This window comes from Lynx canadensis, chromosome C1 (genome assembly GCF_007474595.2).
Source record: "Lynx canadensis isolate LIC74 chromosome C1, mLynCan4.pri.v2, whole genome shotgun sequence".
Classification (NCBI taxonomy): Eukaryota; Metazoa; Chordata; class Mammalia; order Carnivora; family Felidae; genus Lynx; species Lynx canadensis.
Window position 1 is genome coordinate 160726719 of NC_044310.1, and position 14877 is coordinate 160741595.

Here is a 14877-nt window from a genome sequence, read left to right on the forward strand (position 1 = left end):
ATACCATCTGTGTGCTAAAAATGTAATGGGAATGCATCACTTTTTTTCAGCCCAGATGCTAAAGTATGTCTATTTTTCGGTTGTGTGTCAGCTATTTGCTCATTAAGGTTTACTTGATTCAAAGTAAGTCCCACATGTCTTCTGCTTTGGAGCCTCAGTTGTGCTACAGTATCGTCTTTCTCATACCTTTTTCTGTTTCTCTTTCATGTGTTTTTACATGTTGGTCTGTAGCTGTTTTCTTTCACTTGTGGTCATCCATCATAGCATAGATCAAGATTCACTGAGGTCTTAGACACTTAGCAGAGATTTGTCCTGTGCTGGTGGACAGGCTCTGTTTGGGGAATCTGTCTCTTTGGTGTAAAGAAAGCTTTATAATGACCTGGCAGTTCCATTCCTAGGTATATACACCAAAGGACTGAGAACAGATACTCAAGCTAAAACTTATACAAGAAGGTTCATAGCAGCATTATTCATAATAGCCAAAAACTGGAAATGGCCCAGATGTCCATCAACTAAAAAACAGATCAACAAAATGTGATATAGCCACATAATGGAATATTATTGGGCCATAAAAGGAATGAAGTATTGGTATCTGCTACAACATGGCTGCTACAACACTGGAAAGATGACACTAAGTAAAAGAAACCAATCACAAAAAACACATACAATTCTATATATGTGAAATGTCCAAAGTGGGCAAATGTATAAAGACAAGAAATAGACTAGTGTTTTCTTAGGAGTGTGATCAGTAAAGAGTCCAGGATTTCTTTTTGAAGTAATGAAAATAATCTAAAATTTGTGGTGATGGTTGTACATATCTGTGACTGTATTAAAAACCATTCAGCTTTTACATTTTACATAGGTGAATTTTATGGCATGTGAATTATTTCAATAAACTTTTTTTTTTTTTTAAAAGAAAGGCTCATAAGGGTCTTGAACAGACTGTTCTAGAGGTCTCTAAAAACTCTACCCATATTAGGCATAGTCACTTGACTGCACCTGCTCCTGTTATCTCTACTCCTATTAAATGCTTGCTTTAATTTTCTTCAGTAGAGTTTTCATCCCTATCACTAATACTAGATTTTCAGGCTCAAGGTCTGCTTTTAACATATTTATACAGATATGTAGAGAGAAAAATAATGCTGAATGATATGTATTAAAAAGTCCACAGGATGGCTTAAAGTTGAGTTTTTATATAGTCTTTTTTTTTTAATGTTTATTTATTTTGAGAGAGAGAGAGAGAGCAGGGGAGGGGCAGAGAGAGAGAAAGAATCCCAGGCAGGCTCTGCGCTGTCATTGCAGAGGCCGGTGTGTGACTCGGTCTCATGAACTGAGCCAAAATTAAGAGGCCGGTTCCTGAGTGAGCCCCCCAGGTGCCCCTATATAGTCTTTATCCCATTCTTTTAGCTTATTCAAATTTTTGACATTTTTCACCTTTTTTCTCTGCTAAGAATCCTGTGAGACAATTGTTTTTTTCCAGCATTCGAATGGAGCTGCTCTTTCAGATTTGATGTTTATGCTGTATTCAGTAAATAACATAAATGTTACAACCACATCTTTTAATTTTTTTTTTTTTTCAAATTTTATTTATTTTTGGGACAGAGAGAGACAGAGCATGAACGGGGGAGGGGCAGAGAGAGAGGGAGACACAGAATCGGAAGCAGGCTCCAGGCTCTGAGCCATCAGCCCAGAGCCCGACGCGGGGCTCGAACCCACGGACCGCGAGATCGTGACCTGGGTGAAGTCGGATGCTTAACCAACTGCGCCACCCAGGCGCCCCACAACCACATCTTTTAAATTAAAATGTAAATGTCTTGGTTCATACCCTGTTGGTGATTTTACAAACTTGACATTGTAAGCTCTTGAGTAAGAAACTTCAGGAGCTCTGGGTGAGTTTAGGGTTAATAAATCTCTTTCCTTTAGAGCTGTCATCAAGTTAGTAGTGGTTCATTTCCCTTGGACCTGAAATTCACGTGAATTAGCCCAGGGAGGCCAGTGTTATTGGAAACAGGAAGTTAGGGATAGTAACTCTTGGTTAGATGACATTGAGATGTGGTGATTTCACACACTAAAGAGAAAACTTTTAACATAATTGCCAGACTTCTCTTTCTAAGCCTTTTTGTTGACGTTACTCTACACCATGATCTCTTTCATAATCTCTTGATATTTCCTTTATGTAGGTTTGTTCCCATGATTCTAGATTTTTTTTCTTCAAATTATCTTAATCAGAAATTTTTAATTTTCACATCTTTCTCAATATATTTGTTGTCAGTCTTCCATTCTTAAATATGTACTGACCAACCGTCTGCCCTTCTCTACTATTAATCCCTCCATCCCTTTTTCCACAGAACTCAAATACTCTGGTGTAATGTCATTTGGTACAATTCTCTTGGAAACTCTTTTGACCACTTTAAAAATCTGCTGGTTCCAGTTTATTATGTTTTTGGCTGCAAAACAAAAAGGGGTTACCTTTCTCAGTTTTTAACTACATTCCTATGGCTTAATTTACCCCCTTCACCTCTAATAAGATGACACTTCTCAAAGTCACCTCTGTCCTTTATGCTCAGCTCTCTGCTTTTCTAATACTGGCCTCTGGCTAGAAATCACTTCTTGCTTCCTACAAGATTGCTATAATCTGTCTGGCCAAAGGTTAAGGAAAACCAGGAAGTATTTATTGAAGTCTACCTTTTAATCGTAATATCTATTCTAATATATTTAGTTAATATTTATGGAACACCCACGCTTCTTAGTCATGTTACCAGCAAACGTGCAGCAGAGCATTAAAGAATGAGTAATTAACAAATTGATGGATCTCAGAAAATTCTCAGAGCTCTTTATTAATCTTACTAAAATAAATCTCATCACTGGGCTTTGAATTCAAAGCCAAGAACAATTTCAAGCACGTGTACATACAGGTTCTGATTAAAGTCTTTATATATTTTTGCCTTATATTGTAATTTTCTAATTGTAGATATATCAAAGGCAAGCCATCCAATGGTATTTCAAAGCAGATTTTTATTTTAAAAATTAAAATATCTATGTAACTTTTATTATGAAAGTAGTATATATACATACTGTAAAGATATTTAAAGATCATATAAAAACTCAACTATAAGCCATCTAGCCTATTGACTTTTTTTTTAATAACGTGCTTTTAAACTTATTTGTGACCAAGTCTTTACTTTTATTTTTTTTCCTTTTTAAGTATCTCTGCACCCAGCATGGGGCTCCAACTCACGACCCTGAGATCAAGAGTCAGGATGCTTTACCAATCAAGCCAGCCAGACATCCCTAGCCTAGTGACTTTTTAACCATTCAGCACTATCTCTCTGTCTGTCTATCTATTCATTTGTTCATTCATTCATATACACACATATGTTAAAGCAGATTTGTTTATGACAACTGTATAATGTCATAGATAGTAAATTTAGATTTTGTGACGAAAGAAAATAACTGTAATAGATGAGAATGTAAACTATAAATAGGAAATAAGACCGTGTTAACTATGAAGGAAACAGAATGAAATAGTCTGTAAATAAATTACTAAATTCCACCTACCGTATGATTTGAGTTGAGAAATGACATTAGAACAATATAAAGACCAGTATACTTTAAAAACTCACCAGAAAGCTGTCTGGGGTTCTGTGCAGCTGAACAATGTCTTGTGGACCTCTTTCATGCCAGTATATACAGTTCTACATTATATGTAATGGCTCAATAGTATTCTATTTTAGAATGTGCATTAGTTTACTTAAATAGTCCTCTATTAAGATTGTAATCCACTTAGGGGAGACTTCGATAGCTCAGTTGGTAGAGCGGAGGACTGTAGATTGTAATCCACTTTTAGCTATTCTGCATAGCGCTGTGATGGGTATCCTCATACATACTTCGCATACTTCTAGGGAAAGCACTGTTGGGTCAAAGTGTACATGCATTTTGAATCTGATTGTCAAACCACCCACCAGAAAGGATTAACAAATTTATTGTTACATCCAAGATAGACTTAGTTTATGCCCCATCCTGTTCCCACTGTACTGTTTGTGTGTGACTTGAGTAAATATACAGAGCCACAGCATTGACTCTGTATTGTGATGGAGTTTGTTATGTGTTAGAATTGTCCATACTGGAGGAGTTGTATGAAGTCTACCAGTGAGGAAACTGCTTACACTCGTAACTTGGATTGCATGGTACTTGTTTTTGAAAAGCAGTATTCTCCAGCCAGCAGTTGTGTGTTGGTGTTTTGCTGTTTATGGGACTTGGTCATAGGGCATGATCCTTTCTCACCGTAGATGAGTGACCGAGGAGGTGGTGTTCCTTTGAGGAAAATTGACAGACTCTTCAACTACATGTACTCAACTGCACCCCGGCCTCGTGTTGAGACATCTCGAGCAGTGCCCCTGGTATGTGATCAAGAAATAGTGAAGTACAAAAAAGAAAAAGAAAAGAAAAGAAAGAATGAAGTGTGTTTTTGTGAATTGCCAAAAAAATAAAATAAGTACCAAATAAATTACCAAATAAATCAGGTAAGCACTTGTGTAGGGTACCCCTAAGGAAGAAAGGAAGCTAATAGAAAAACACTTTCCTCTAAATTTAAACAGCCTTTGGCTGGTTTCTTCTTCTTTTTTTTTTTTTTTTTTTAACGTTTATTTATTTTTGAGACAGAGAGAGACAGAGCATGAACGGGGGAGGGGCAGAGAGAGAGGGAGACACAGAATCGGAAGCCGGCTCCGGGCTCCAAGCCGTCAGCCCAGAGCCCGACGCGGGGCTCGAACCCCCGGACCGTGAGATCGTGACCTGAGCTGAAGTCGGACGCTCAACCGACTGAGCCACCCAGGCGCCCCTGGTTTCTTCTTTTGATTGAAAAGAGCACAAGACATGGGGCGCCTGGGTGGTTTGGTCAGTTGAGCGTCTGACTTCGGCTCAGGTCATGATCTCACAGTTCGTGAGTTTGAGCCCAACGTCAGGCTTGTGTTGACAGCTCAGAGCCTGGAGACTGCTTCGGATTCTGTGTCTCCCTCTCTCTGTCTGCCCCTCCCCTGCTCACTCTGTGTCTCTTTCTCTCAAAAGTAAATTTTAAAACATTAAAAAAATTTTTTAATTTTTTATTTATTAAAAAAAATTTTTTTAATGTTTATTTATTATTGAGAGACAGAGAGAGACAGAGCATGAGCATGAGAGGGGCAAAGAGAGGAGGAGACAGAATCCAAAGCAGGCTTCAGGCTCTGAGCTGTCAGCACAAGCCCAACATGGGGCTCGAACTCACAAACCGCCAAGATCATGACCTGAGCTGATTGGACGCTCAGCCAACTGAGCCACCCAGGTGCCCCAAAAAAAATTTTTTTAAGAGAAAAGAGCACAAGACAAAGTATTGTTTTACAGTTCTCGTTGCCTCACTTGATAGTGATGTGTCAGTAGTGTTCATGTGGTTAGCCATGTTTTGATACACCATGTCTAATGTGAAGACTAAATTACTGGTTTTACTAGCATTTGGCCAACACTGATTTAATCTTCAGTGTTGATTTCTTTTTCCTCAAGTACTGATAATTAGAAAGAACTCATATTCTAGACTCAAAAAAAAGACTAGAGGCTGATCATCTAATCACCAGCCTGGAAAAGGCTCAAATTATTTTTGTTGTGATGGTAGTTTTTATTGATCTCAGCTACCTATTTTCAGATATAATGTGATCGGCTTTTGAACTGGTTCCATCCTTGTCCTCTAACCCCTAGAAAAGCACTTTGCCAAATCTCTGACCTGTAACTCTGGAAGAGCTGTTCTTCTGGGCTTTAAAACTTCTCTGACATATGCATTAGGGTTATGCAGTAACATGATGACATACAGTACCAGATGGATCTATTTTAGGTTCTTTCTAAGAAGTTCCTAGAAGGACTTTATTCTAACAGTTTTACTTGTTACACAGCACAGATTCTGTCATTACAACTGTAATATAGTTCATGTTCTTACCATACTTTTAAAATGATTACTCTAGGGATGTGCTTCTCAAATTGAGATACATGTGCATCCATGTGCCAACAGGCAGACATGGTCAAATAATAAACAGGAGCATCTTCTTAGATTCTTAGCTATACCGCTTTGTAATAACTATTGTAGAATTTTTATGAAGAGTGGCATAGAATACCAGTCCAGACTCTGGATCAAAACTGTCTGATTCCCTTCCCCACTCCACTCTATCCTGGCTGTATAGCTTTGAGAAAATTATTGAACTTTTAATGCTGTAGTTTTCCTAACTTTAAAAATCAAGTTATTGTGAGGATTGAGTTAATATACGTAGAATTACTTTTTATGGTGCCTGGCATGTAGTAAATGCCGTATAAGTGTTTGTTATTTAGGATGCAACACTTACGTGAATTTTTAAGAAAACAAGAGGTGTGGCGTGGCACAGGCTTCTCTGTACATCGACATAGACTTACCAAGGCTAAGACCACCATTAGGCTCTTACATAGCTTCCCTCCTCGTGTCACAGCCACTTTGTAAGTAGACCCAGTAAGCCAGCACTGGGACAGCTGGAGAAGTGCTGCTTGACATCCACGGGTGTGACCATCTCGTCTACCTGGTTACTGAGTGCTTCCTCCATGTGGACACCTGGTGGGCATCTGCATGGACAGAATATCTTCACAGTGGAAGCCCGTTCAGAGACAACCATCCACATTTCTCTCTTCCAGACCTTCTTCTCATTAGTTACCCAGTTTTGTTCTAAGTCCCTGACCGGCCAGCCAGCTTCCTTGCCACTGCCTGTGAGTCCCTGTAGTTGCAGAACTCCCAGCTCTGCCCGCTGGTAGGATTCACCTCACGCCCACCTTTCAGGCCTGCCTCTGAGAAGGGTCGTAGCGAAAGGGCAGTCCACTTTGGCTGGTGCTGGCAAACATGTAGGTTGTGGGTGCACCAGGCCCATGGTGTTCTCTTTCCCTGTTAACTGTTTATAGGGGAAGCCCTGTGAGTCCCTGTGTGTGGTTGAGGTAGAGGCAGGTGATCAAGTAGATCAGGTACCACGGGATCCTGAGCCACATGGCTTGTGCAGTTTCCTAGAGGCTATTTCTGGGACCATTTAATGCATCAGTCAGGGTCCCAACCAAGGAACGAAATAGCTCATTCAAATTATAATGCAAGGAAGGCATATTGGCAAACAAATTACAGAGCTATGGGCAGGGGTAGTATAGGGATCCAGGGCTGGCAGCATAGAGCTATTCCCACCCTGAATCAAAGGGAGAAGGAGAAGTTGGCAGAACCCAGAAGAAGAGACAGTAACAGAGCAGCTGCTTACACTCAGTGGTCCAGTCCCAAGGGAAGCAACTCAGCAGGAAGAAAGCAGAGGAATAAATATCCTGACTTGACTCCCCCTGAACTCCTACAGACTTCCCTATTGGCTGGACCCACTGGAAGCAGAGGGCAGGGGGATCCACTGATATAATCCTCCCGGGGCAAGGAGTGATGTGGAGAATGGGTTGTTGATTTGGAGGGATAAACAGAAACTCTGGTTGGAAAAGTCAAGTAATAAATGGTAGAGTTAGGTAAAGCCAGAGCCTGCATTTGTTAATAGCATTCTGATTCCCGAATCCACAGAAACTCTTAGCTGAAGTGTTAACATGGAATATCATCGAACATCTGACTTGGTGATAAAAACTGTTTTTACATTTGTCCAAATGTTTTGCTTTGCATTAAAGAATCTGTAGGATTTATTCAGGTAAAGAAGGCCATTCCAGATACTGGGAACAGGATGAACAAAGACACAGAAGTGAAAACTAACATTTGTTTGAGGAACTTAAGAGCAGGAGATTTGGTTCAGCTGGACTGGAAGGTGGGAGGCAGAGACCTGGTCTGATTAGGTCTTGAAAGCTCTTTTTAGAAGCTTGAATTTTATCTCAAGGCAGTGGGTTGGGGATGGCGGGTGGGTAGGGCGTGGTGTTAGCGGTGATGTGCTTTGTAGGTTTTTAAGCAGGGAAGTGACTTGTCAGTGCGTAGGAAAGTGGACCTATTATTGACCTATCCAGGTTCAGAACTCAGGCTGGAAATTCATGGTATGAAGTCAAAAGATGTATGTATCTCTGAGGCTGCAACAAAGCTTTTCCTACTCTTGCTCCTAAGAGAAAGAACATGTTTTATGTGATATTGCCGAAAGCAATACGGGATACTGTAGAGCATGGCAGCGAAGAAAAGCAATGTACTGTTCTAGATCTACAGGAGTCATTCTACAGAAAAAAGAATGAGTTTTAAATGACCAGTGGGGAGTCATCTAATGTAGTACCCAACTAGGCTTCCGTCTGATCAGTATTAGTAGTTAGGTATTAATGATCTCTTACATGCAGGCTCTGATAGCCATGGGATACTCAGAAGCATTTATTTTAACTAGAAAAGTATTTTACTGTGTGGCTTTCTGAATAGAATTTCATTTTTCTCATCAAACAGGCTGGTTTTGGTTATGGATTGCCCATATCACGTCTTTATGCCCAGTACTTCCAAGGAGACCTAAAGCTATATTCTCTAGAGGGTTATGGGACAGATGCAGTTATCTACATTAAGGTAATAACATAGTCTTTTTGATTTAATAATACTTCTTTTGGTTATGAGAAAAGATGCCAATATGTAGCTTTAATGAAATTTTCTTTTACCTCATTGCTATTAAAATATAAGAATGTGGTTTTTATGTAGGATCTCATCTATATTCACAAATGATCTCTTTGACTATGGGAAAAGACACACTCTAATCTGAAATGATCAGGACCATGGTTGTTAGAAAAAAAGTCAGGTTGAAGTGGGGAATCATATACCACCTCATGCTAGTCAGAGTGCCTAAAATGAGCAAATCAGGAGACTATAGATGCTGGAGAGGATGTGGAGAAATGGGAACCCTCTTGCACTGTTGGTGGGAAAGCAAACTGATGCAGCCGCTCTGGAAAACAGTGTGGAGGTTTCTCAAAAAATTAAAAATAGACCTACCCTATGACCCAGCAACAGCACTGCTAGGAATTTACCCAAGGGATACAGGAGTGCTGATGCATAGAGGCACTTGTACCCCAATGTTTATAGCAGCACTTTCAACAATAACCAAATTATGGAAACAGCCTAAATGTCCATCAACTGATGAATGGATAAAGAAATTGTGGTTTATATACACAATGGAATACTACGTGGCAATGAGAAAGAATGAAATATGGCCTTTTGTAGCAACGTGGATGGAACTGGAGAGTGTGATGCTAAGTGAAATAAGCCATACAGAGAAAGACAGATACCATATGTTTTCAGTCTTATGTGGATCCTGAGAAACTTAACAGAAGGCCATGGGGGAGGGGAAGGGGAAAAAAAAAAAGTTAGAGAGGGAGAGAGCCAAACCATAAGAGACTCTTAAAAACTGAGAATAAACTGAGGGTTGATGGGGGGTGGGAGGGAGGGGAAAGTGGGTAATGGGCATTGAGGAGGGCACCTGTTGGGATGAGCGCTGGGTGTTGTATGGAAATCAATTTGACAATAAATTTCATATTAAAAAAATGAAGTGGGGAATCATAAAAAGTTATATATCATAGAAGTTTAATTTTAATATAAAACACATGAATGGACATTGATCCACCAATCTTTTTTTGATGTACTGCCATGGTCTTTTCTTTGAATAGGAGTCTGCAGATTCAAGTTTCAGTAGTCTTTCTTGCAGAAGCTATACTTATAATGCATTGTTTTGATTTCTTTAAACAAAGAAACAATCAAGTGCATAATCCTTTCTTATTTATATGTAGTCCCTTACAGATGTCTTCTGACTCGGATTTGATGGCAATTTTTATGTGACTTTCCTTCATAAGTCTTTCCAAAGCATTCATCTTAGTTTTCAAAGAACCTGCCCCCACCCTTGTTTTGCATTTTGTTTAAGCAGTACTTGTTTAGTACTTGATTACATTATGTAATTACAATGATAGAAGTGCCTAACAGATTTGGGAACAAGCACAGGTGATTCTTGGTAAGCATATAGCTCACCTTGTGGGAGCACAAGCAGTTAGCCTACTGGCCTGTGATGTTCCATGTGTTTATGCAAAGATCAGCATATTTTACAGGGTTAGAGAGTACTGAGCCCCATCAGCCCACTGGTACCTCATATAGTGACTCAAGTTTCTTGGTCTGGCCACTAGATGGCACCTATTTTATAGGAAATGCTGAAGACTGTATATTGGAAAAACTAAATTTATCTGAAAAGGTTAAATTCTTCCAAGATAATAATTTTTTTTTCAAACCAGCTCAATTGTGAGTAACTTTAAAAGGGCGACATGAAGGTAACATTTTTATTAGCAAATGTAACATTTTTGATCTAGCCTACAGAAGAATAAGGGGTTCTGGCAGTTCTGGTATATTTAAAGAGAATATATAGGTGAAAGGTTTTTAATTCCACTTTGGAAAAAAATAGAAGACAGGAATCTTATAAAATCATTAAAATCAGTGTCAAAGACCTTCCTTACCATTATCGGAAAGAGATTTCCTGTTCAATATTTGCTGCATCTTAATACCTGTGGCTTAACGTTGAATTCCTGCTAAAATATCTTAACTTGAAGCAGATCAGGAAAAACATAGTCTATCTCAGATTCCACTGATTTACAGGACACTGAAATAGAACAGTGAATTAATGGTGATGGTATGTTGGAAACATGGAATTATGCACAATGCAGAAATCCCATATGCCATAACAAATTGGTGGCTTTAATGGTAGGAGAAGAAACACAGGATCAAACCCAAGGCCAAGAATTTTTCAAGCAAAAGCCAAGACGCCTTAGACATAGTTTTGTATTTATAGAGAATCTTTTTAGGATGGCTGCTGAAAAAAATAGTTATTTCTTCTAACAAATAATTGAAATAGAGTTCATTAAATGATTGTATAATTATATGTTAAGGTACATATGTCAATTTTTATGCTTTTACACTTAACTGATTTTTTCAGTTAACCAAGGTCTGGGTCGTGTTTTTATAAGAGGCATCTCCTTTCCCTGTGTAAAATTTCAATCCAGCAGCTTCCAGGCTGGCTGGACAATTACTGCAAACAAAACAGTAAAGCAATATGCACACCCAGCAGCGCAATAGACTTAGTAAATAACGCGTTTCAAATATGTACACTGTTTCATAATGTATGTACATGCTGTTAATGATTAGTAAAATACGAATCCAATAAAGTACTGTTTAATTTGTAATGACCTTTTTGCCATTGTATATTTTCTCAAATAGTGGATTCTAAAAACAAAGCGCCAGACTTTTAAGTCTTGCTCTTTCTTTCAGGCTCTGTCAACAGACTCGATAGAAAGACTCCCGGTGTATAACAAAGCTGCCTGGAAGCACTACAACACCAACCACGAGGCTGATGACTGGTGCGTCCCTAGCAGAGAACCAAAAGACATGACAACATTTCGCAGTGCCTAGATCCGTTTGGGACACCTGGAAAATCCAAATGTGGCTTCTGTATTAAATTTGGAAGGGATGATGTTCAGAACCACATTATACCAAATACGTCATGTGTTATTTTCAGAATTAACTATTTGGGTAGAATAGATGGAAAGTGAATTCCATTTATGTCCGTCAAGGCTACTAAAGGATGAAATCGTACCTATTTTACACTTATATTTTCACAGTTAATTGAGCATATTTTTAAACACCTGTAGTTTTGGTCAACTTTTCTCTTTATGGTAGACTTCAGAAGCACGGAAGTCTTTGGGTTTCTACGGAAAGCTGTGTGTGTGTGTGTGTGTGTGTGTGTGTGTGTGTGTTTCAAAGAACTTTTCGTTCATGTCTGCTAGAAACATTTTCTTCATAATACTGATGAGCAAGTTAGCCATCCTTCTGTTTTGGAGTTGTGCCATCCTTCATTAGTGTGTAATGACAGCTGTAATAAGACAGTCTTCAGATGTACCAGTGACTGACTCTAAGTGAAGCAGAAAACAGTTGCTGTGTTAGTGAAGCAGCAGCCACCTTTCAGCCTCTACCTGCACTGTCTTCATTCTGAAGGTGATTTATCATTTTTTAGTTTCATTGCAAGGGATTGTAGTAAGTTCCCTGTGAAGCTAAGCCAAGATTGTAGGCAGTCTCCCCTGAATGTGCTTCTTGTGATTAATGCAGGGGGAAATTTTTATACTAAAAACAAACTAGCAGCTGCTAAAATTCTAGAAAAGAAATTGAGGGCAAAGCAGTGAGTCCCCAAAATTGAACTATAGATTATCGTGATTATCTGGGGGAACTTTTGAGACAGAGAGCTTTTCTGGGTTCTACTCCAGACATACAGAATCAGACTGTCTGTGGCTGGAGTCCAGGAATCACAATCTTTAAAACGCTTCCCAGATGAGTCTGATGCCTCACCCAGTTAGGAAACCACTCTTTTAAAGTGAGTGACCATACCACATTTCCTAAAGTAACAGAGATCTTTAGGTTTTGATTCTCACTTACTGAAAGGTCAGACTTCTAGACTCCAGGAAAAGACCAGCACTCTCAGGCCTGGTGCAATTAAAAGCATAATTAAAAGCTGGAGACAAATTGACTGTGTGAGAACAGTCAAGTAACCAAAGGATCAGAACCATAAATGGACAAGTATTGACAAAGAACATATATTTTATAAGAAATGTTTAGATTCTGTTGTCAGGAAAACTTCAGCTAGGGCTTAGTAACAATTCTTTGCATTCATATGGTAATTTGTAGTTTACCAGTACTTTGCTATATTATGATAACTCTGTTGGGCCTTAAAACAGTTACAGAGCTGGTGGTATCATCCTTGATTGGAGACTCAGAGGGTGGTCCAGAGTTGCACAGAATGGGAGGCAGGGCCTGAGCTCTACCCGCTGATCACTGTCAGCCGCCAAGTCTGGGAGACCATGAAGTTAGAGGACCTTGTGAGTCATACCTCATCATGTAAGGTGACAGGGAAATATAGTGAAAATAAATTTAAGGTAAGATTTTAAATGTTTAAAGAACAGCTTTACTACTTAAACGTGGGGAACTTACATTGGGTCGAAACACCTCACTTTCAAAAGGATTAAATTAGTTTAACAATTCTATACACATTTGTAAACTGGAAGGGATGTAATAGGGCAGTTAGTCCAGGATCCTCACTTGAGAGGTGATAGTCCTGAGACTTGGAGTGTGTGGTTTGCCCAGGGGTTCTTAGCTAATTCGACCAAATGTTGGAAAAAGAGATCTTTTACCTAATCTATTGTTCCTTAATTATGGATTTTGTGAAAAGTAATAGGATATGCTAGTGGATGATTTATATTAGTTAAAAGTGTTATAACTTTTTAGCTTTAAATTACACTTTTTTTGTAATGATGAAATATTTTAGAATTCTTTGAATCAAAATACTCTTTCCTAAATAAGACATTTGTACAACTGACATAAACTTGATGTTTTACTTATAAAACACTTTCTCTCCCCCCACCCAAAATTAAAGGAAAAGTGAAATGTTTTCCTTTAGCTTCTTTTTAAGGTATAACAACTTTTTTACCTTGTTATGTGGTAATGGACAAAAGATTACATACAAAAATATTTGTGGGCTAGCATTCGCCTCGATGGTTTCAAATCATTGTGCTCCTTGAAAAGTTTTTAGATTCTTGGGCTGTTTCGTCCACCAGCATTTAATGTGATGCCATGTAGCCATAAAAATATACTGAAGGATAAGCAGTGGATACTAAGTGATTTTTATTATCTGGGCATTTAATGAATGTGCCAACATTTTTTAGGAAGAATCGCAAAAATATCCTCCCTATACTTAAATTACTGGCTGGCTTTAGATGTCTTCATACTTAATAGTGATCACTTTCTTGCACTGAAGTTTTTACATGAAGATGTTTAAGTGGAAGTCTACCATATTATTTTATAAAATGTTTTGTGTGTGACAATAAACTGAAAACATGAATTAACTCTTATTTTGAAAATTAATTGGGTCAATTTAGGTTTTCAAAAATATACTTTTTAAATTAGAATCTCTTCCATCATCAGGTGTCGACGTTCTATAAGCGTTCAAAATGTGGCTAGGTGGCTTACACCCAAGTCTCACTATCTTCAGTAGAGGAGATTTTTGGAACTTGATCTCCAATGTGTGTATTCTAATGGAGAAAGCAAAAGGTGGAATTTGTGTGGTTTGAGTTATCCTAGATTTTCACTGTCCAAACATGCAAAGAAGACACATTAGTGAAGGTCTTCTGTTGTGTGATTTTTGAAAGGTTATATTAATGTGCCCTTTGAATAAGTTTTCACAATGTAAGTAACTGTAGGAAAGGTCTTAATTTAACCAGTATTACCCTCTGTACCAGTTGAAAATTCAGAACTAAATCTAGTCAAAGACAGATTCCTATCTTATTCCTGAATAATGGGATATGACCACAATTTCCCTTTGTTGTTAAATCCAGCAAGTTCTTTTCTTTTTTAATTTGTTTAATGTTTATTTATTTTTGAGACACAGAGCGTGAGCAGGGGAGGGGCAGAGAGAGAGGGAGACACAGAATCCAAAACAGGCTCCAGGCTCTGAGCTGTCAGGGCCTGACATGGGGCTCGAACTCAAAACTTCGAGATCATGACCTGAGACAAAGTCGGACGCTTAACCGACTGAGCCACCCAGGTGCCCCAATCCAGCAAGTTCTATAACAAACTCCGCAGGTAAATAACAGGAAACAAACTACTAGTTACTGTCCCTTTGTGGCCTGTGAATGGCCTGTGAATGAATCAGAGAGGAAGCCAAAAATCAGCCAACCAGTTTCAGTTATGTCTTCAACTGCTGTGTCATAAATGCGAACTTTTAACAGATGGGTAATCAGGGTTGAGTTCGCTCGTTTGCAATCTTGGCTTTTCCTGAGGGAACTTTTCATCATATGTGATTAACTTCTGGCCCCAGTGGTTAATTTTCTTACAGGCAA

At 38.7% G+C, this 14877-nt stretch overlaps 1 protein-coding gene across 2 annotated transcripts in view; it reads left to right on the forward strand.

The window, feature by feature from the left end:
• The window catches only part of PDK1 (pyruvate dehydrogenase kinase 1), a 33439-nt gene extending 19549 nt beyond the window's left edge, over positions 1-13890 (forward strand). For both annotated transcript variants that reach the window (XM_030326863.1, XM_030326862.1), the window contains 3 exons: positions 4290-4400; positions 8423-8536; positions 11264-13890. In XM_030326863.1, the coding sequence (XP_030182723.1) occupies positions 4290-4400; positions 8423-8536; positions 11264-11404 (366 nt within the window). In that variant the 3' untranslated portion in view covers positions 11405-13890. The remainder of the gene's footprint in view (positions 1-4289; positions 4401-8422; positions 8537-11263) is intronic.
• The last annotated feature ends 987 nt before the right edge of the window (positions 13891-14877 follow it).